This window comes from Lontra canadensis, unplaced genomic scaffold, assembly GCF_010015895.1.
Source record: "Lontra canadensis isolate GAN:19392208 unplaced genomic scaffold, GSC_riverotter_1.0 scaffold139, whole genome shotgun sequence".
NCBI classification, from domain to species: domain Eukaryota; kingdom Metazoa; phylum Chordata; class Mammalia; order Carnivora; family Mustelidae; genus Lontra; species Lontra canadensis.
Genome location: NW_022631133.1, coordinates 1559725 through 1582136, shown reverse-complemented (window position 1 = coordinate 1582136; position 22412 = coordinate 1559725). Strand labels below are relative to the sequence as shown.

General features: G+C 35.3%; 1 protein-coding gene across 1 annotated transcript in view; it reads left to right on the top strand.

The window, feature by feature from the left end:
• The window catches only part of SGCZ (sarcoglycan zeta), a 1078905-nt gene that overhangs the window by 864356 nt on the left and 192137 nt on the right, over nt 1-22412 (top strand). The window contains exon 3 of the mRNA XM_032843404.1: nt 12678-12779. Within this exon, the coding sequence (XP_032699295.1) occupies nt 12678-12779 (102 nt within the window). The remainder of the gene's footprint in view (nt 1-12677; nt 12780-22412) is intronic.

Here is a 22412-nt window from a genome sequence, read left to right as displayed (position 1 = left end):
TATATATATATATATATATATATATATATATATATATTAGATAAGCTAGTTAAAAAACGTTAAAAAAGAAAAGGGTAAAAGTTAAAAAAATTTAGCAGAAGAAGAGAAAAAAAAATTGAAAAAGAAAAAAAAATTAAATTAACTGCAAGGCTAAAGAATCATGGGGAGAAAGCCATGAGTTCCATGCTTTGCTTTCTCCTCCTCTGGAATTCCGCTGCTCTCCTTGGTATTGAAACTGCACTCCTCGTAAGTGAACTTGGTCCTGGCTGGGTTTCTTGTTGATCTTCTGGGGGAGGGGCCTGTTGTAGTGATTCTCAAGTGTCTTTGCCCCAGGCGGAGTCGCACCGCCCTTACCAGGGGCCGGGCTGAGTAATCCGCTCGGGTTTGCTTTCGGGAGCTTTTGTTCCCTGAGCGCTTTCCGTAGAGTCCGGAGGACGGGAAGGAAGATGGCGGCCGCCCAGTCTCCGGACTGGAGGAGCCGAGAGCCCGGGGCCCCACTCCTCAGTGCACCCTCAGAGAACAGCGCCCAATTACTCCCGTCACCCTGGCCTCCGGCCGCGCTCCGAGCTGACTGAGCCTGCGACCGGTTCAAGGTAACCCTGAGCTGAGAGCTCACTCCTCGGCTCCGTCTCTGTAGCCGGCTTCCCTGCTCTAATACCTGTAAGCTCTGCGACACTCAGACACCCCGATGCTTCTGTGACCCTGCGGGACCTGAGGCCACGCTGACCCCGCGTGGGCTTCACCCCGGTTAAGCGTCTGGAGCGATGTCCCTCAGCAGAACAGACTTTTAAAAATCCTGATTTTGTGCTCCGTTGCTCTGCCGCTTGCCGGGAGCCGGCCCCTCCCCCCGCGGTCTATCTTCCCATCGCTTTGGATTCACTTCTCCGCCAGTCCTACCCTCAGAAAGTGGATGATTTTCTGTTTCTAGAATTGCTGTTCTTCTTCTCTTCGATCTCCCGTTGGATTTGTAGGTGTTTGCAATCTTTAGATAAGCTATCTAGCTGATCTCCCGCTACCTGAAGTAGTCTCAGCTGCTACTTCTCCGCCATCTTGACTCCTCCTCTGGTAAATGGTGTATCTTGTGGGCATTCCCATATATGGTATTTGATGGTTCTTCTGAACTTATGTGCTTTATGCAGTCCAGCGCATTCAGTTCCCTGAGATGTTTAGTCCCTGCTTTCATTGCCATGAAAATCCAGGTTGCAGGTTACTTGGCATGGGTCGTTGCGTTTTCCATACTTCTAGGAGCCATCCTAGTAATGAGTTTGCATAATCTCTGAGGAGCCTTTCCAGATGTAATATTCTGTATCCCAAATTGAACTTTGTGTTCCAACCACATGATAAAACTTACTTAGAAACTAATTGTCTTCCTCTAGCTGATACATGCTGGCTGGTTGGATCTTGTCACTCTTTTGAAATTTGAAAATTTCTCCTTTATCAGTACCTTTCTCCTTATCAGTACCCCCCTTTTTTATTCCCATCTGGTTTATGTTTCAGATAAACACTAGGATACAGATAGTGGCCAGGAGAGTGGGTGAAAGAAAATCCTGAGAGGGGCATAAGTGGATTTGAGAAGAGCTTCTACATGTGTCCAGACAATCAGATGGGAAGTTCTAGCCCTAAATCCGGAATAATGGCCTACTACAAGAGGCTCACAGGTTTCAGGGGCTTAGCACAATTCTAAAGTATCTTACAGTTAAAGATTACCTAACTCTCTTTGCTTCTAGCAATTGGGGCAGTCAGTCTTTCCTATAAAGACTATCTGTATAGTCCTTATGTAATCCTATATATCCCACTTTGTGCCAGAGCAATGCCATAGTGCAGGCAAGTGTGTAGGGCTTGGTAACTGATCCATTATGAGGAGGACTACAGAGTCCAGGATGAGATGCAGATTACTATTAAATAGGGATGATGATAATTCTTTGAGATAAGAAACACATCATAAGAAACAGTGCATGTTGGGGGATTATCACTTTTGTTTGGGATATGCTTGTTTGAGATACTTGTGATATTCCAGGGAACAGTAGGCAGTAAGTAGACAAATACCTCTGTCTAGAATTCAAAAGACAAATTTGAGTTGTAAATATCTGTCTGTAAATATAAATCATGGAATTGGTGGTGAGCAAAAAGATGTCGTACCTGCCTATAATAAGGTTACAATCTGATGGCAGGTGTAATTAAATATTAACACAGAAAGAATGTGAACTCCTGCAAACTCTGATAAGGCCCTTGAAGAAACTATGTCTGGTGCTACAATTCACAAAGGAAATAGTTCCAAGCTTGTATGGGAAGATGCCTTCTATAAGGTATTTTTGAACTGCTATACAAAGAATTAGACAGAGATAACCATTTGAAGAGGGAAGAGGGATGGAGAGAAGAAGAAAAAAATATATACAAAGTTCCAGTGACAGAAGCTTGACTTAAGTAAAAGAATTTTAGTCATGGAAGTAGATGTGGTCACCAAGAATAAGTATGAACATATAGGGCAGAGAATCTATTGGAATGTATTTAATTGTTCTTTTGGAAAACTAGTATTGGTTTAAGAAGTGGGAAGAGAGAGAGGAAGAGGGAGATAGAGAAGGAAGGAGAGAAGGAGAGGGAGAGAGAATTTGTGAGGTGATGACACTTAAGGAAGTATTGGGAAAAAAAAAAAAAAAACACAACCTGAGAAGGATCGTTTATACATGTGGGCCTCAGGAACAAGAAACAAATATGTTTGCCAAGTAGAATTTACTTCTATTCTCTTTGGCCTTCTTAGCCTAGGGATATTCCGCCTTTCCCCACGTACTGAAAGTATGGTCACAATAAACTCCCACTTGTACATTCAGAGATTTTGTTTAATTGGTGGTGGTTCTTAATTTTGAATTCAAAATATGCTAGTCAGAAATATCTGATTGACACAGTTTGGGTTTAGTTATCGACTCTAGCTTGAATTATCTACAGCAAGCACATCAGAGCCAGGTAGGGTTGGCAAAGGGGAAAGGAGGCAGTTCTCACAGGAAGGATTCCTTGACAGGACAATGTCTGTCTGTGATGTGACAGATAGCAAACAAAACTTGGAAAGGATGCCACTTGGAACCATAATAAAGTATAATATAATGTAGAAGAGTAAAAGCTTAGTAAATATTTCCCAAGTGGATAGTTAATAGTATTCATAATAGAACATACATAAAAGATGCAATGCTAGACTACATGTTGTAAACAAAAATAATCCATCCTCAAAACTTGAGACTAAAATAAGTGGAAACCTAGATAGTATCCTTTAAGGAAGCTTAAAGGATCTTTTAAGATTTGGCTGAGAGATAACCCATTGCATTTCTGCTTGGGTGAGAAATGCATTTCTCATTGATGGTAAGAAGAATCTTCAGATATAAAAACCCAAGTGACATCTTTAGTTTAAGAGGCCAAATGTTATAGCTCTATAAATTCAGTGTTGTGCTTGCCAACTGCTGTGGGTTATTGCTAAGCAATCCAAAGTCAGACAACTCTTACCAGCGGTCCCACTTTCTGGTCCCACAGAGAATATCAGCTTGTTCATCAGTGTCTTCATGGGATTTCTTTCCTGTCTCTAATGAGGATCACCTGATATCCCCTCAGTTCCAGGATAATAGGATAGCTACAATTTTAAGTTTAATAAATTAATTTTTCATACTCCTCCTGTGAACTAACCTCTCCTAAATGCATACACATATGCCCACATAACTCCATGCATGCACACAGAACTTAGTTTTATAGGATGAGGGTAATCACAGAGGAAATCATGGGAGCAATATGAAATGGTGGATGTTCTATTTATCAAAAAATATTGTTTTGAGATTTCCTCATCATGCTTGAACAAATATCAGTAATTTGTTCCTAACACTTCATTTTCAAGATAAATTTTATAATCATTTGGAAACAGAGTTTTTCATGGTACCAGAACTTTTTTCAGAATACCATGATTCAGGGCTGAGCCAAAAGAGAAACATATGCAAGTAAATGAAGTCAGAGAAGGAAATTTTTAAAAATTAAAAAGATATATGATTTAAGAAAGAAGGAGAGATGCCAATTAGCTCAAATAATAATGAAAAATATTAGGACATCCTTATTGGAGTTTATAATAAAATAAATTAAACTTATATTTTCTGGGGTGCATGGGTGGCTCAGCGGGTTAAGCCTCTGCCTTTGGCTCAGGTCATGATCTCAGGGTCGTGGGATCGAGCCCTGCATCAGGCTCTCTGCTCAGCAGGGAATCTGCTTCCTCCTTTCTCTGCCCGCCTCTGCCTACTTGTGATTGCTCTCTCTCTCTGTCAAATAAATAAATAAAATCTTTAAAATAAACAAACGAAAGGGAAGGTGAACCATGAGAGACTATGGACTCTGAAAAACAATCTGAGGGGTTTGAAGGGGTGGGGGGTGGGAGGTTAGGGGAACCAGGTGGTGGGTATTGGAGAGGGCACGGATTGCATGGAGCACTGGGTGTGGTGCAAAAACAATGAATACTGTTATGCTGAAAATCAATTTAAAAAATTTAAAAATTAAAAAAAATAAATAATAAACAAACGAACAAACAAACATATTTTCTATTTCTATTATTGCCTAGATTGATTAAAAGTAAGAAGACTGGGGGTGCCTGGGTGGCTCAGTCAGTTAAGTGCCTGACTCCTGGTTTCTGCTCAGGTCATGATCTCATGGGTGGTGAGATTGAGCCCTGCAAGGACTCTGCGCTCAATAGAGAGTCTGCTTGGAATTCTCTTCCTCAGCCCTTCTCCCTTCTCTCTCTCGCACTGTATCTCTAAAATTAATTAATTAAGTAAGTAAGTAAGAGGACTAGACTTTGGGCTAACTTAAGATGCACTTAACATCTCTCTATCTCTCTCTCTCATTGGTGTTTTCAGTGAAATGGGAACATGGTTATTGTGATGTGCCATTGGCTCAGTGTTTGCTGAAGTGCTCTATGACCTACGCTATTACAGTTAATTCCATAGTGAAGGCAGATATAAAGACATTGACTTGGGAGTTTGGAAGGAATTCTTAGATTAAGACCTTACTATGAGGACTACCTAGATAGGGTTACCATACCCTAAGATCTTATTCTCAATTTATAGGTCCAAATATGTGATTTTGTTCAAAGTGAAAAGTGATCTTTCTTTAAAGAAATAAATTATGCTTATGGTAACTGGAAAATATTTGCAAAAAGACCTGTGCTCAGCATTACCTCCCTTTCACATTTCTTAGAGACAATAAGAAATTACATCTGTGAAGCAGACCAGATTCCTAGCAGTGTTCAGCATATTTTCTCTAGTATTTGAAAAGAGCTGGGAAGCCAAGTTACAAACAGAGTTTAGTGGTGCTTTACATAGGCTCTCAATAAATATTTGCAGAGATGTGATAGCTTTTAACTCTTTAATCACTTCTATGCTTAACAATGCACCACTTCGTTAATAGGTCTTCCTTCCGGGTTTATAAAATATAAAAAATTAGACCAGTATTTGCACAATGTGTTCAAAGGAACATTATTCCACCTATCCCAACATTTGAGCAAGTGAGTGGGGGACCCATTGGACACAATATTTAGTGAACTCTCTACTGAACATAGAAAATATGTTATTTTTAACTCAGACTTCTCAGTGTTTAGTATGGTAATACACATTGTGAATCCGAGTGGGAATATATCATTTAGTGGTTTCCTAAATTTAGCTGAAAACAGAACTTTCTCTTTCACTGGGTTTATAATAATCCTAGTATTCTATTTATATTTTGGGGAAGACAGACATGTTAACAGTGAAACTGTAGGCTTTATGCCCTTCTTGCCATGATTAAAATATGGGTGTTCCTCTGTCACCCATTTGCAGATGACAATCTTTAGGGAACATAACATTATTACTAATTCATTATTTATTATTTTTCTTAAGTCAAATGCCTGAGGTTCTTTCTAGTTGTTTCCATTTAGCACTGAGACAGACGATTTGTTTGTAGTAGCAGGCTGGGTTTTCCAACAGCGCTCTTCATTAGCAAATGTCTGTCTTCTGCCACAACTGCTTATCACATTCTCTCGGCTTAACCTTAATTTCAAGTTAAGGTGGTGCAATGCTGGTGCTTCCAAGCACTTTTAAAGTTGCTTTATACAATTAATATTACATTATTAGATTGAGCCACATCAGTAACTTTTCTTGGTAGTGATTCCAAGAGATACTCTATGGGAAAACATTTTTTCAAGAGATGTTAGACATAAAATGCCTATGTGTTCTAAGTGTTCCTACTATGATCTGTTTTCCATATAAATATAGCTATAATCTATTTCCCATTATTTTATGTAAATACATATGTATATATAAATATAAATATTTCTGGTCCTTTATGTATAGTCTTATTGGATTTATTGAACTCATCCAATTTTTTTCTCCATTTACAGGGTGGTTGTGATCATATCTGCCATGTCAGATTAACATATTTTTGGTTTTAGTTTTATTTTGTTTCAGCATATTTTCATTCTGATGATTTTGTTAGTAAGGGATTACATATGTTATTTGAGGTTATTAATATGCAGATTGTTAGAAAAAGAAGGAAATGCTTGTCAAAGAATTCTGTTAGCAGTAGAGGAAAATTTGGAAAAGAAATTGAATTTCATTTTATTTTGTTTTTAAAAAATAATTCACATATTTAAAAGAACACCAGTGCAAATGAGAGATACAAAATGCAATGTTTATTGTTGTATTTAAATATGAATACATTAAACCCTTTTCACAATGATGACAGTTATATATAAGTTATGAAACTTTGAAAAACTATTGGCTATAAACAAAAGTAATAAATGTTCTAGATGATGAAAGATATGTTATTAACAACAATTTCTAAAGATGTTTCCATATAAGCTGAATTAGAGATCACATTCCTAGGTCTGTCAATTCTTATCACTCTAGAGTTTATTTTCTAATAATAGTACTAAGTACTAAGGCAGGCCAATTAAAATGAAAATAAAATACAGGCTTATAGCAAACAACACAGTAAAAACATATATATAAAACAGGCTGTCAACTTACATTTTGTTTGTTCTTTTTCTTGTGCTTAGGGAAAAACAGCTCATTATAAATTATAAATAACATCAGCTTAAAGCCGGTATGAAAAAGAAAAAAAAAGAAAATTGTTTAGATATTTTAAAGAGAATTTCTTCTTTAATTAGTAGTTGGGAATTAAACAATTTTTAAAATTCATTTTGCATATAGAAGAGAATAAATAACAAAAAGACACTTAAAAGTGGTTTGTAATTGTTTTTGAACAACCTAATACTTCCATCTCCTTCTATGGTTCTTTACCTTATTAAAAATATTTAATCCCCAAGGTCTCACAAATAATTTATCATAGTAGGCTTCAGTTTGTCTCTAAATAGCCTCTTTAAGGTCATTTTCTCATGCAAATTGAAGTATAGAATGAATATCATTAGATAATCAAAGCCATAAAAATACATGTTTTTATCTCCTTTTCTAATCAGTTTCTTTTGAAACAAAGAAAATAAATGCTAATAATTTGGAAGAAATTTATCTTTGGTTTTAACCAGAAAAATTATTTAAGATCTATATTTAATTATCTTCTGACTACTATTTCCTTTCAACTTTTGAAGACTTTTTAAAATATTTAATCAAGCACTTGGGGTGCCTGGGCGGCTCAGTTGGTTGAACATCCAACTCTTGATTTCAGCTCAGGTCATGATCTCAGGGTTGTGGGATGGGCCTGCATCAGGCTCAGGCCCTGGGCCTGGAGCCTGCTGAAGATTCTATCTCTCCCTTTCCATCTGTCCCCCCAACCAAATTCTCTCTCTTCCTCTGCCCCTCTGCCCTCTCAAAAAAATTAATAAAACACCAGATTTTATAATTGTTTAACAGTCGCCTCAATTTTTAAAAATTTTCTCAATTCTATGTCAACATGTTCATTACTTTGAAAGTTACATTTGCCTGTTAAGGCATAATTCAAATTCTGAGGGTAGCCACCATCTAAACAGCTCTCCCAATACCAGACAGCTAAGCGTGCTAAAGAACTTTGTATAAGGACAGAGTGCACTAGGGTAAGATCACTGCAGAGTTATGGGTGTGGATTTTAAATTAAAATGACATGGTGGGGTGCCTGGGTGGCTCAGTGGGTTAAGCCTCTGCCTTTGGCTCAGGTCATGATCCCAAGGTCCTGGGATGGAGCCCCGCATCGGGCTCTCTGCTCAGCAGGGCGCCTGCTTCCTCTTCTCTCTCTGCCTGCCTCTCTGCCCACTTGTGATCTCTGTCTGTCAAATAAATAAATAAAATTAAAAAATAAAAAATAAAAAAAATGACATGGCTATCAATATTCTTTGTTTACATTTGTATCTATTATTTATTTTAATGTCTATTTCTCATAATATAGTCCAAAAACAATATTTCTCAACAAAGTATCTTCCACCTTGTCCAAAAAATCAAGTACATGACAATTATAATAAAGATTGTTTGCATTTTCTACAGATAAATTCCATGGATTTTGGTGATTATATGATTTTTATAAGGATTTTTCTTTTATTTTTATCATGTAAAGGTCTAAATTCTACTGATCAATTGAATACTCAAGCATTCAGTATCTACATATCACAAAACCACTATTGGAAAGACTATGCTAGAAGAAGGAGTAAGTACATACATGAATAAGATCATTTACTTTTTAAGAAGAGAAAAAAAGTCCACACAGTTAACTAATATTATAATCAGAATATGATACACTTTATGAAAAAAACACAAAGATAACAGTTAGGATATACAGAGTAGAAAGCTTCAAACCCAAGCTGTCTGGCTGCACATTCCCTTCTAAAATGACACCACACTGTCAAGAGTAGGTTAGTGATTTGTGAGATTGCTAGGTGATGAATAATTGCATCATAACCCTAATGATGGTAAAGCTTGTTGTAGGGTCTACTGAAGTTCAAAGATAATCTCTCTGAAAACAAACAATATGAATTTAATAATAATGTGAGATAAAAATTTAAGTTATTTTTAGTAAAATATTAATAATGGTTAAAGCTATTGAGTACTTCAACAAAAGTAAGGTATTATTGTGAGCTCATTATCTTCTTGAGCAATCCTTGCAATAAATACATTAAGTTGTGTTTTTTCCTATTTTTACTGGGGATAAATTTAAGGTGATAAAATTATTTAAATTAAATTAAAAAAAAAAAGAAATTAGTCAAGTTTAAGCCTACATAAGATGGAGATGACAGAGCCAAGGTTGAGGCCTGAGCCATAGGTATATTAAATTCTTTACTTTCTGGTATTTTGGCAATGTCATCCTTAGGTGCAAATCCAGAAGTTATTTTCTCCTTTTTAGGTGTTGAAGAGACCAAGAATATAGTGAATCAGGAAAGTATAGGGACAGTAAGAATAAAATCACTTTCAAATGCTCCTGCAGAAGAGAAACCAGATTATTTCACTATCTCATAAGTTATTAATGGTTTGGGTACAGGCATATGAGGATCAGACTGATTATACTGACTATATAATGCATCTCTGTGTATTTTATAACTACATGTAGATAACATGTTAGAACTTGAATATTCATTTCTTAATTCAAAATGGGAGAAATAAAGGAGGGACAAATGGTCATGGTAGAGTGAGGTTAGATTCTAAACACAATACTGCCCTAACCCTCCTGTATTCATACAGGGGAAATCTATTCTTCTAACTTAAATGGAACAGATTTATATGCCCCAAGTCATATATTTTATAGAAAATATAAAAGGAAAACTTTGAGTTTAAGATTCAAAACTTTCCAACATTAGATATGCATATGGCATAAGTAATATCACAGTTAACTTTGGATGTCCAGTTCTTTTATTTCTAACCATCTTATGAAGACATTTTTTAAGATTAATGTTGAACTGGGAATTATGTTTATGATAGAATTTATTTCTATTGTTCTCAGTTAGACCAACAGTTGCTTTAGGTGTTTCCATAGCAACTTCATGGGGAACATTTCAAAACACTTCCTTCCAGCAGGCATTTGAGAATATATATGGGCAGTCACTGTGTGAAATTTAGTCAAGAAAATCACTCAGGGACAAAATAATATTTTAATGTCATGTGTCACTTTGTATATTCTTTCTGAATTATAGGGAGTTTGGTCTCTACTCTTTCTGCCCACTGCTCAGGTGTTCTTCAGGCTTCATGATGTCTGGAATTTTTCTTTTACCTTTAACATCTCAAAATCTGAAATTCTATTTTCTGGTGATAAACCTATTATCAATATTTCTCATATTGAATTTGATCGTTAATCAATGATCTGTTGTCATTCCCTAACCCTGTGCTATTTTTGCTGTCTAACATTGGTGTTCTGACTTTACTTGTCTGTACCCAATGAGAAAAATGATGGTCAGCCATTTGAGGAGCATCATTTTTTGCTACTTTGGCATGCCACATTCTTATCACCTTCGGCCATTTCTGCTTAGCAAATCCTCAGTATTGAGTCTCTCCCTGTTAATTCTGCTAGCTTCTGTTCCTAGATAGGTATGATATTGCCATATGATACTAATTAGAACCAGCAAATAGGTGACTGTGTAATTGATGTCTAAATCAGAAACACTTTTCACTTTGAAAATGAAAGAGGATATTATAAAAGTGGTATAAACCAGCTCTGTCTCAGGGAAACTGGGATGTGTCCTTCCAATGAAAGTAGACCTATTTTCTCATCAGAGTAAGTCTGCAGTGATGCCTGAAATTGTTTTTATTTTTTTTTTTTAATTTAGTCAGTTCCCTATCAGACATTTCCAGTGTTAACTCTAAGTTTGAGTCTCAAGAAATGAATCCCTTCATCCATCCCAAGTTTAATTCAACCAGAAGTAATTATTCTTTCCTTCCATTAGAAGATTGAGACCTTACCATGTCAAAATATCTCTGAGTAGTCATTTTCCTTGTGTGATTTTTTTTTTAAAAGTCCTTTAATTCTTACTCAAAGTTCTATTCATTGTTATATTACTTCAGTGGCTTTCTTTTGGGGAGGAAGGTGGAGCCAGGTGGTAGAGTCTGGGGCCATCATAATTTCTTGGTTTTCTTCTTACACTCATCATAGCCTCCCAGGATGTATGAAATGCTTCTGGTCATTATCTAAAAGTTTCTCTGTGGTTTTATAGACATCTTTCTGTGAAGGACTTGCTCCTCCATTATAGTAGATACAAGCGTGCCTTAAGCAATTGTCCCTCTCCAATCTTCTTTCTTGCATATGTGCTAGTTGATGGAGAAATATCTGAATTTTCAATGATATCTCAAAGTTAGGAAGTCCAAAGCTAAACTCATTTTGCCATCGAGTGTACAAACTTCATTATTCCAATTTAAAAAAATCACTGCATTTCCTTATTGGGTCATAGTAACAAAACCCGGGATTAGTCATAAATGTCCCTGTTTTCAGCATCTCCAGATCAAATTAGTCACTGGTCTTACAGGCTGTTCTCCCACCACACTTTTTTTTTTTTTTTTAAGATTTTTATTTATTTATTTGACAGAGAGAGATCACAAATAGGCAGAGAGACAGGCAGAGAGAGATGGGGGTAGGGAAGCAGGCTCCCTGCTGAGCAGAGAGCCAGATGCGGGACTTGATCCCAGGACCCTGAGATCATGCCCTGAGCCAAAGGCAGAGGCTTGACCCACTGAGTCACCCAGGTGCCCTGCACCACCCCACTCCTTACAGTTATTACCAGGTTGTGCCTTCTTACTGATATTCTGTAAGTTAGCCACACATAGTGCTCCTACCAGATTAATCTTAAAAAACTTAACTCTGATAATTTCAAGCCATTAGGCTATTCAAGAAATTTTATGTTTCTTCTTCTTTTGGTATAAGTATAGACTCCTTACCTTTGCATTCATGGCTTTCCTTTCACTGGCTTCAAAACATACTCCCAGTTGTTTTTTCTCACAGTAGTCCATTTAGTAAGATTGTATGGCATGCTACTTCTTAATGTTACAGAACATTCATTCTGTTTCTCCTATGGACATCTCCTGTTGAAACACCATATTCTCATAGTTAATCTCTTCCATGAGAAATTGTTCACTCTTTTATCAAATTTGAAATCTTTCTTTAATTCCTATTAGCACTCTGTTCTTTTAAAATTTATTTTATTCAATCTCATAAATGTTATTTAAGTACTTGTTTTATCCTCCTTATAGGGTGTTGTTTTCTAAAGGAGAAGAAATAAGCATTACTCATGGTTTGAATACAGGAACATCAAGCTTACTTACACTAGCCAATTATTAAGTACTTGTTGAAATTGTGCAAATGTGACTATTTGACTACTGTAGAAATATGTGATAACTGTAATGTAAAAATATTGTTAATACTCTCTGCAAGCAAAATTGTTTCTAATAGATAGAAAGAATAATTATACCCCCAAAATAGTTAAACTGGCTGATGCATGAAAAAAGTACAGGATTTTTTTTCATAGATAAATCCTAATCTCTGATAGAGCTAAGACTAAATATCCAGTCCTTAATTTACCTTTTTTCCTGTTCACTTTAAACAGAACCCTCTAGATGCATGCAGACTGCTGCAGTCATTCATGAAGTAGATTCAGTCTTTGATTTTCCTTAAATCATCACTGATTTGAGCTTACTGTTTTCTCAGTTTAGCCCTAAGAAAATTATGGCCAGTTATTCATTCTCTAATTAACCTAAAAGTGAACTATATTTCATTGCTTGTAGGATGGTATGGGAAATCTGAGAGTCACCAAGAAGGGAATCCGACTTGAAGGTATATCTGAGTTTCTACTTCCATTGTATGTGAAAGAAATTCATTCCCGAAAGGTATGTGATACTGGCTTTGGCTTACTGTAAAAGATAATTTAGAGGTTATGTTTCAGCTTGAAATAGGAGGCTAAAACCCCCTTATCTCTTCAGTATGCATTTAGTTTCCTTAAGCTAAAGATTGATTTGAAGAAATCAAAACAGTGAAACAATTGAAAAATCAGTGGAGGTTAGTTTTAAACTGACAAAATTAGAGAACCATTTTGAATTAAACTGCAGTGTTGCTTTGGTTAGTCTATAAATTCGCCCCTCTATTTTTCAATAGAAGTAAAAAATACACAGTTGTAGTAATTTCCAAAGGGGCATTTGATACATCATGAATAATTTTTGCAGGAAATATTGACTTGGATAAATTATTTTAATATATTATAAATCTTTTTAGCTCAAATCAACATGCATTTTCTAAAAAAGATGAGGAAGAGTCTTAATATAGAAATTCCATTTATTTTTGGATGAACATTATTTAAAACAAGTAAGACTATCCTTTCAAATGTGTGTGTGTGTGTCTGTGTGCGCGCTTGTGCGTGCGCGCATTTGCCTTGTGGGTATTTTATCAGCAGCACGCTAAAAATCAAAAGATTATAGCTTAGCCATTGTGTATTTTGGCTTCAGGGTGTTACTTTTCAAAAAGTAGCAAGTATTCTTGGGTCCATGAAAATAAAACTAGAATCTTTCAAATCTATTGTGCAAACGTGTATATGTATGGAAATTTAGTAAGTCAAAAAAATGTAAAACTTGTTATTATATAAAATATAATATATTGGAAATTATTATTGGAAATTGGAAATTATAATTGGAAAGATTATTAACCTTACTTCATAAATATGAAAGTCTATTTTAGTCTAGAATAATTTTTAAATATTACCAATTTATTAGCAAATGGGTTTCATAGTAAGCCATAGTTTAATAATTTGTTTCAAAGCCATTTTCCCTTAAACATCAAAGTGAAAACAAAACAGAGGATTATTTTTATGAAACTTATTAGGTTAATTGCCTTAACTTTAAATTTTATTTTGTTCTATATGAACCTGCAGAGCTTCACAAATACATTATATTGATTACCACTCTAGGTACTAGAATTTTACACTGAAAGATTACTTGCTGGATTTTGGGGAGACGAACAATATGATAGACACATGTATGGAAACCTGACCTTACTATAAAAACTGATTAAATTTAGAATTAAAAAGTTGTATTTTTGTTTTACTTTCTTTTTATAAAAACTTAAAGACTAACATGCATACCCAAGTTAGTGCCTTCCCCCTGACTAGACATCACCACCACTCACATATTTACTGATTTCTTCTTGTGGTTGACACTATTAAACTGTTGAGTATTTGTGGAAGTGAAAACTTATGCATGGAAATCAAGACATTACTTAACACAGGAAGGTGAGACTAATCATAGGCAGGAACTTCTTCGAAAATACATTCCACTGACAAGTCCAGGGACAACAAGGGTTTATCTTCGCAGCCGTTTAGATCAATTTGGATGGCTGCCTGGGAATCGAGCTTAGAGAAGAGTTTAATCTTCTCAGCCAGACATTTTTGAGAGTGTAACAACAGTGGTAAACCAGGATTGTGCTGGGAAACGGGGATATATGTTTACACCACCCGTGGACCAAATAAGAAAGAGTCCACTAATGTGTTAGCTTAAGAGTATGAGCTGGTGGCAGTCAGGCTCCCTAACCTTCATCCCTGGGGAAGTTCAGAACCTCAAGTTCATAAGCATTTCCAAAACTCTCTGTGTTGATTGAAACCTTTATGCTCCTTTCACATCCCAGACCTGTTGCTTGGCCTCCCATCTCCTCTCTTATCTTTTGCTTCTCAGTGACAGCGAAGCCTGGCACAGTGAGAGCAGGTGGGACCCTGTGTCCTCAACAGTCAGACAGGAGGCTGGGTATGAGAAAAAAACAGAGATCCGTTTTCCACTTTGGAAATTTCTCTATACACATACTATGAACACAAATAAAGAGAAAAATATGTCTTTTATAAACAGTTCCTGGGTTAGGATTCTTTCATCCATGAATGTATGCAATTGTTCATTCTCTTCCATAAAGCCTATTCACTGTTTTAAAAAGCCAGCCACAGTTTCCCTGAGTCTGAGTTTTCTTAGTAATAAAGGGAGTTTCGAAGAAACTTATCAAAACACTGAATCCTTAGATTAAGAAAGGATACCAAAATTTCAGTAATACTAATAGAAATGAGATTTTTTAAAAACCCATTATACATTTCAGTATCTGCATACATTTTCATGTATTCAAATATTTTTATGATAACATATTAAAGTTCCAGTAGGTCTAACTTAAGGAAATCTACTCAATTCAAAAGATGCTTGGAAAGATTCACTTAAGATGAGAAAAATAGTACTACTATGTACAACAATTTTAATTTGTGTGAATTTTTTCCTGCAATTTTGATTTGTGTGTGTGTGTGTGTGTGTGTTTTCTAAAATTGAGGCCAGTGGGTAGCTTTCTTTATATTTTGTTAGTATTCCACTCTGAAAGAAAGAATTTTCTTATTTAAAGTAACTTCCTGGTTATGTAGGAATTTAATCCCATACAACTAGACAGAGAAATCTCTATTAATCAAAAAATGCAGTTGCCCACAGACACATGCGTCTAATCTCCTAACCTAGTAAACCATGTGCTATTTCTACTCTGAGCTAACTGGTCCCCTGCACCAACCAGCAGATATTTGAATAGATAGATAGATAGAAAGATAGATAGATAGATATTTGAAGTTTATTATTATACATCACAGTTTACTCTCTTCTCCATGCTTTAAAAAAAAAATCAACCTTTTTAAAATGGCCCATTATTATCAGTACAGAGGAGAATGTTATATTCTATGTTTGAAATATCTGAAGAATTCAATGTATCTTTCAGAATTAGCAACATTATTTTCAGGGAGTAAGTACTTACTGAATATTAGTGAAGTTAAATATGTAGTTTTCTTTAGATAGGAAAAGTACAAAGGATATGGGATTTAGGGCTACCTCACATAAATGATAACAATGACAGTAAGATTTTGAATCAGTCTTCAATGTACATGATCTAACATGAAGTCAGAATCTTTGAACTGTCAGGAAATTAGGACATGTAATCATCAGACTTTTTTTCCCCCCCAGGGTTTCATGAGTCCAGAGAACTAAGGTGGTTAAATTACCTACATCTCACTGATTCTTGCCCCCAAAATTTGCATTGTGCAGTTCTTTAGAACGTTTTGTTTTACCTAGCCTCATCTGGTATTAACTGAACAGCACTCTTATTAATTTTTTTCTGCTCAAATGTCCTTAATTAAGGTGGCACCTCACTGTTGATCCCTATCCCAGCATCCTTCATCAGGATCTGATAATTATGCAGGGGAACTGCTACCATATAATTCCAATTCCTGTACCTCCTCAACAAAGCAAAGTGGAATTTGAGCTCTTGGGACTCCTGTGTTAGCACAGCTGGGAGTAGGGCCATGTTCTCCCTTTCAAGTACAGTCATTTCACCTGGCTTCAAAGCTGGGATGCTCCGTTCTTGGCACAACCAGTATCTTCAATTATTTTTTATAGAGTTCAGACACAAAGCCATGGGGCCAGACAAACATAGCAAACCTCTTCCCTATATACACAACATACCCAACTCAGGTACTTTGGCAAATACCGTCCATGCAAACCAGTACATACAAGATATCTGCAAGCTTTTATTATCATCATTATTATCATTATCATTTTAGTGTTTAAGTGTTTAAATTTTAAGTGTTTAATTAAGTGTGTATTATTTTACTATAATGTCTTTATTTAAGTTAAAAACACAAATCATGCCCCAAATGATTACATACAGAAGAGAAGCTATTAACATATGATAAACATCATCCCAATTAGATAATTACACATCTGCACAAATGAAAGGGTAAGTATGGAGAAAGACATGTACATGATATTTTTAATTAATATGCTACACATGCTTTAATAAATGAAAAATCTGAAATAAATGGGAGAACACTGCTGAACTTAAGTATTTCTTTATCATAAGGATGTTTTTTAAAAAACTTGTCTTTATGGTTAAGAATAAAAGACTATGAATATCATTAAGAAGCTGGATGCATTAGCTCCATGTTTTAATTTCAGACAGTGTTCATTAACTCCCTGCAGTGCAGTCTGAGGTGATTAGCTCCTCTCCAATTTCTCCTTATCCCTCTTCATTTTCAGGGTTTTTTTTTTTTTTGTAATTATATTATTTTAACTTTGTCAGAGTTCATAATATTTACATTCTGTTCTGCAACTTTAATTGTGTTGGCTCTTTGGTCTTAATTCTACAGATTTGGTACTAACCATCAGCTCCTTTTATTATGGCTTCTTCATGACTGAGTTCATTATTCCAATCATTTCCTCCTTACTTGTATTTCATTGTTAATTAGTTTTGTTTGTTAATCCTTGAAATATTTCATGCTGAAGGTGTCTCACTATTGTCTTTATTCCTTTCTGGGAATATTACTAGTGGTTCATCCCTTCTTTTCCTGTTAACTAATTGCTCTCTTAAATTCCACCACTGAATATTGCCATAAAAAGTCTTCAGGCAGCCTGATATGTTTCTTCTGCTGATGACACAAACTTTCTGCCTTGATGCCAGATACATTTTTGCCATTTTATTTTAAGGAAGTGTTGTCAAATGTATCACTCAGTATCTTTCATTTCCATATGTTTGGGGCTTCACTTCAGAGAAAGCAATAATTCTTGTGTTGGATCATCTTTGTTGTGCACAGCTATAATTTCTTTAATTATTTTTAAACTCTTTATTTTTCCTCTGAATGCAAGTAACTGTTATTATCTGCAGTCTTTCTTCCATGTCTTTATTTTTCTTCACATGAATTTTGCCCTTGCTCTAATGCTTTTATTTTATGTATAAGGGTATTCTGATTATTGGAATTTTCCATACATCCGTAGTCTCCTTGTAAATGGTATTAAGGTATTTTATTGTCTTTGAGCTATGGTTTTATTAAAATTAAAATTAATCATTCTAAAACTTAAAGCACTTGCCTGACCTAGTTTGAATGATCTCCAGTGAGTCACAATTTGAGGTAGGGGAACTACTGTCTAGTTACTTTGTTTGACCAGTGAGATGGTTGTTGGGAAGGGAGGATAGATGGGGATTGCTTTCCCTTCTGAGGTACTACTAAATGACATGCCAACTAGATGTGGACTATTTAAATTCTGTAGGTTTTAGTGGCCCTTTCTGCCTCTGAAGAATTTTTCCAGTGGTGTATTTATACTTGGTAGACTTTTTTTTAGTACCACCTACTTTACCACCTTCTTTCCCTCTATCCACATAAGTTTATTTAGGTTAGACTTCTCTGAAATATATTAACACTCCTTCTTTTCTTCTGGTGATATGGCTGAAAGTAGGGTAGGGATACATGTTCTAAGGTACTATGAAGTAATCGCTTTCTTTTCTTGGCTCCCACTTTTTCAAGTTTATAGGGTAAGCTTAAATCAAGAAATTGTTGGCTATTCCATGAAACAAATACATTTTAAAAGAAATATTTGTGGGATGCAGTTAAGATCAGTTAAGCATCTGCCTTCAACTCAGGTCATGATCTTGGGGTTCTGGGATGGAGCCCCATATTAGGCTCCATGCTCAATGGGGAGTCTGCTTCTCTCTCTCCCTTTGCCCCTCCCTCCTACTCATGCTGTCTCTCTTGCTCTCTCTCTCTCAAATGGATAAATAAAATATTAAAAAAAGAGAAAGAAGTGTGGTTTAATTTTTTAAGTAGTAAAGAAGTTTCTGAAAACTTTTCTATTTGAATATATAGTATTAGGCAAAATCCTTCCTTCCCTCCCTCATTCCTTTCTTTTCTTTCTTTCTTTCTTTCTTTCTTTCTTTCTTTCTTTCTTTCTAACTTTCTCTTTCTTGGCCAATAGTCCCTAATACTATAAAGTGAATAGTCCATTTGTCCTATCACTGATTTGAACTATGGCTTTCTCATACACATTTTTATTTTTTTTTAAAGATTTTATTTATTTATTTGACAGACAGAGATCCCAAGTAGGCAGAGAGGCAGACAGAGGGAGAGGAAGCAGGCTCCCCGCTGAGGAGAGAGCCCGATGCGGGGCTCCATCCCAGGACCCTGGGATCATGACCTGAGCCGAAGGCAGAGGCTTTAACCCACTGAGCCACCCAGGCGCCCCTCTCATACACATTTTTAAATGTACATGGATTTATTTCTGGTCTCTGTTCTGTTCTATTGACATACTTAGACAAAAACCAAACTTTAGGAATTTTTTTTTATTACTGTGAGAGCAAGTTCTTTTTTACTACTCTTTTTCAAAAGTTTTTGCCTATTGTGCATTTTCTCTTCCAAATGAACTTAATAATCAGCTGTCAAGTTTCATAAAAATTCCTCTTGAGAACTTAATTATGGTTAATTTAATTTGTGAGAAATTGACATCTTTATAGTTTTGAGTTATCCTATCTAGGAACATGGCTTCTCTTTTGATTTTTATTTTTTTTTTTAGAACTTACTTTGCATTTCTTAGGAACATTTATTAAATCTTTTTCACATAAGTGTTACAGATTTGTTGTCAATCACGTTATGGTTCTTATTGCATATAGGAATGGCTTTTCCATTCACTTTTCTCATTGGTCTTTATGCTTATATAAAAAGGCTGTTCTTTTTGGTTGTGGATATATTCTGGCCATTTTCCTGAAATTTTACTATTTCTATTATATTTAAAATCATTCAGTGGCCAATAATGATTTTTAATAATAACAGCTAAGATTCAGCTTACACAAGAGCTTTTGAGTCAAATTCCTGGTTTCAAATCCTGGCTCTGTGAGAAAGCAGTTGTGACTAATTACCTTATTTAACCACTCTGTGCCTTATTTTTATCATATGTAAAATAAAGTTCACAGTGGACCCAAATGTTTTTATTATTAAAGTAATAGTGTCCAGCCCTACTAAGAGAAATATAACTTCTAAGGAAAGTCAAACGTTACATTAAATGCTTTACATATTTTAGCTCATTCATCCTTACTATGTGATATGTATTATTATGAAAGACAGTATATTTTGAAAGAGTTTAAGGATTTGCTGACACACTGTAAATAATACATAATAAGAGATAATCTAATATTATATCATAATTTTTTGTTCTGAATATTTACTATTAACCAATTGGGGGAAAGTAGGGAGTGAGGAAAGATTGTGAGTGCATTTTTGGAACTATTAATTTGCCCAATAGGAGAGCATGGATTTCAGGTTAGACAAGTGGATCCATTAAGTCTGGATTTCATGTTGGAGGTACAAGCTAGAGATATAAAGTAGAGATATTGTCTGTCTTTCTGTCTGTGTATCTGTCTTATCTATCTGATTTCAGACAAGATTAGACAAGAATATCAAGTAAGTGAGTGTAAACAGAAAATTTAAAGAAGTTTATTGAATGAATCCAGGGTATCCAAAACTGAATAGTTTAGAAAGAAGTAGAAAAACCAAACACAGACAAAGGAAAGGATACTGAAGTAGGAGGAAAACCAAAAGAATGTGGTATCTTGGAAGCAGAAAGAAGAAAGTGTTTCTAGGTTGATATAGTGAAGAACTGTTCCTGATAGGCAAGTAACATGAAGACTGAAAATTTATCCTTCCATTATTAGCTTGATTATACCTTAGTCAGAAATAGTTAATTTTTTAAAACTACTTATTTACCTTAGAGAGAAAGCACAAGCAGAGGGACAGAGCAGGGGTGAGAGAGAATCTCAAGCAGACTCCCACTGAATGCAAGGCCCAATGCAGGGCTCGATTTCACAACCCTGAGATCATGACCTGAACCGAATCCAAGAGTTGGACACTTAATTGATGCACCACCCAGGTGTCCCAGAAATAAAAAAGTTTTTTTAATCACAAAAATAGGTTTTTTATCACATTTTAATTTATCTATTAATATGACTTTTATTTTTTAATGTATTGATGAAATTTCGTGAAAAGATATTCAAACATCTAAGCATCCTTTATTACTGGGATGATCTTTTTTTGTTGTTCATGAGGTAGCAATTTTTTTTTTTAGGTAGCAAATTTTTATTAAACAATCCTGAACATTAAACTTTGTACTTTAGAAACCATTTTTATACGTATTTCCTTACTTAATCTATACTGCTATCCATGAGGAGATATTGTCTTCATTTGCATATGGCAATCCAGCTGCCTTAATTCACCCAACGTAAATCTTAATACTGTGACTAGAATCTCAGTCTTCCTGTCTTGATTCACTGCTTATAACAATTCATTATACTCTCCACATTAATCATTTTTTATACATTCTCCAGGAAACCCACATTTCTATTTATGTGTGTAGAATGCTGTGCTGAATGCATGGAAGAAGGCATGGGGATAGTTTGAGCATAGTAGGTAGTAGAACTTATTTAGGAATAAGAGAAAAAATAATACCATAGGAAAAAATATGTATATATTTTAGGAACAAGGAAATATACATATATATTTAGGAACAAGAAAAAAAATAATACCATAGGAAATTTTCATTAAACTGGGAGACAGTTTGAAGTTGCAGAATATGTAAACGTAAGTGAAATTACTTATCAAGGAAAGTATTCCTTGGACTTAGAAATAACAAAAATAACAACAACAACAACAATGGTAGCAACAAAAACTACAGAGAGACTCCAAAATATATTGTGTATTTTTTTCTAGAGTGGTGATTGTCCTCTCATTAGTGTGGTCTCCCAGACTCCACTGAAGCCTTGTGGAGAAATCGAGATTTTTCTCATCACCTCATATTTAACCAGCTACCTTTATAAACAAACATTAAACAACTTACATGGTTCTCTTCTCTACCAAGACACATACACACATACACACACACACACACACAGAGCCCTTCACTTACTACTTTTCAAGAAAATATGTAAGAAAATGATACAGCAAACCAAGAACAAAAGAGAAGCACCCATTAGCTCAGGTTGCTGTTATGTACAGAATCAGAATTTTCTTTGGTGGGGAGCGGGTGGGGGGCAATCTGTTGCAAAGAACCTCGAACAGGGATATAGTAAACTTAGAGTAAAATTGATACGCTAGTAAATATTACACATCTTTTAATGCTTTACAATAATCTGATATAGCAATATAGTTCAGTGTTAGGAATTACCTGTCTGAAGGAGCACCAAAAATTAAGCAACAAATATTTGCTCATTCATCTCCAATAGCTCCTGCTACCAATTATTAAGTACTTCCCAAATGCTAACTGCTATGTGAAGGCCCTGGTATGCATGCTTATTTAATTCTCACAGCAACCCACATGAAGTAGACATTAGTACATTCATTTTACAGATGAGAAAAAGCATGTGGCTTAAAGCAGGTATATAATTTACCAGAGAATTACAAAAAGTTGTGGGACAAAGATCAAATCCAGGTTTGTCAGACTTTCATATCCCATACTCTTAACTACTGGGAAATCTCTACATCCATGAGTGGAATAAGCCAAGTCTTGTCAGGAAGAAGGTGAAGGGGACTTCTCCAGAATTCCATTATTATTGAATATGTGAAACATTCCATACTTCCTATAAAGTATATTTTTTAAAATCCTTGCTATAGCATGTATTTTAAAATAGGTACTTAGACCCTTTAGTAATTTTTC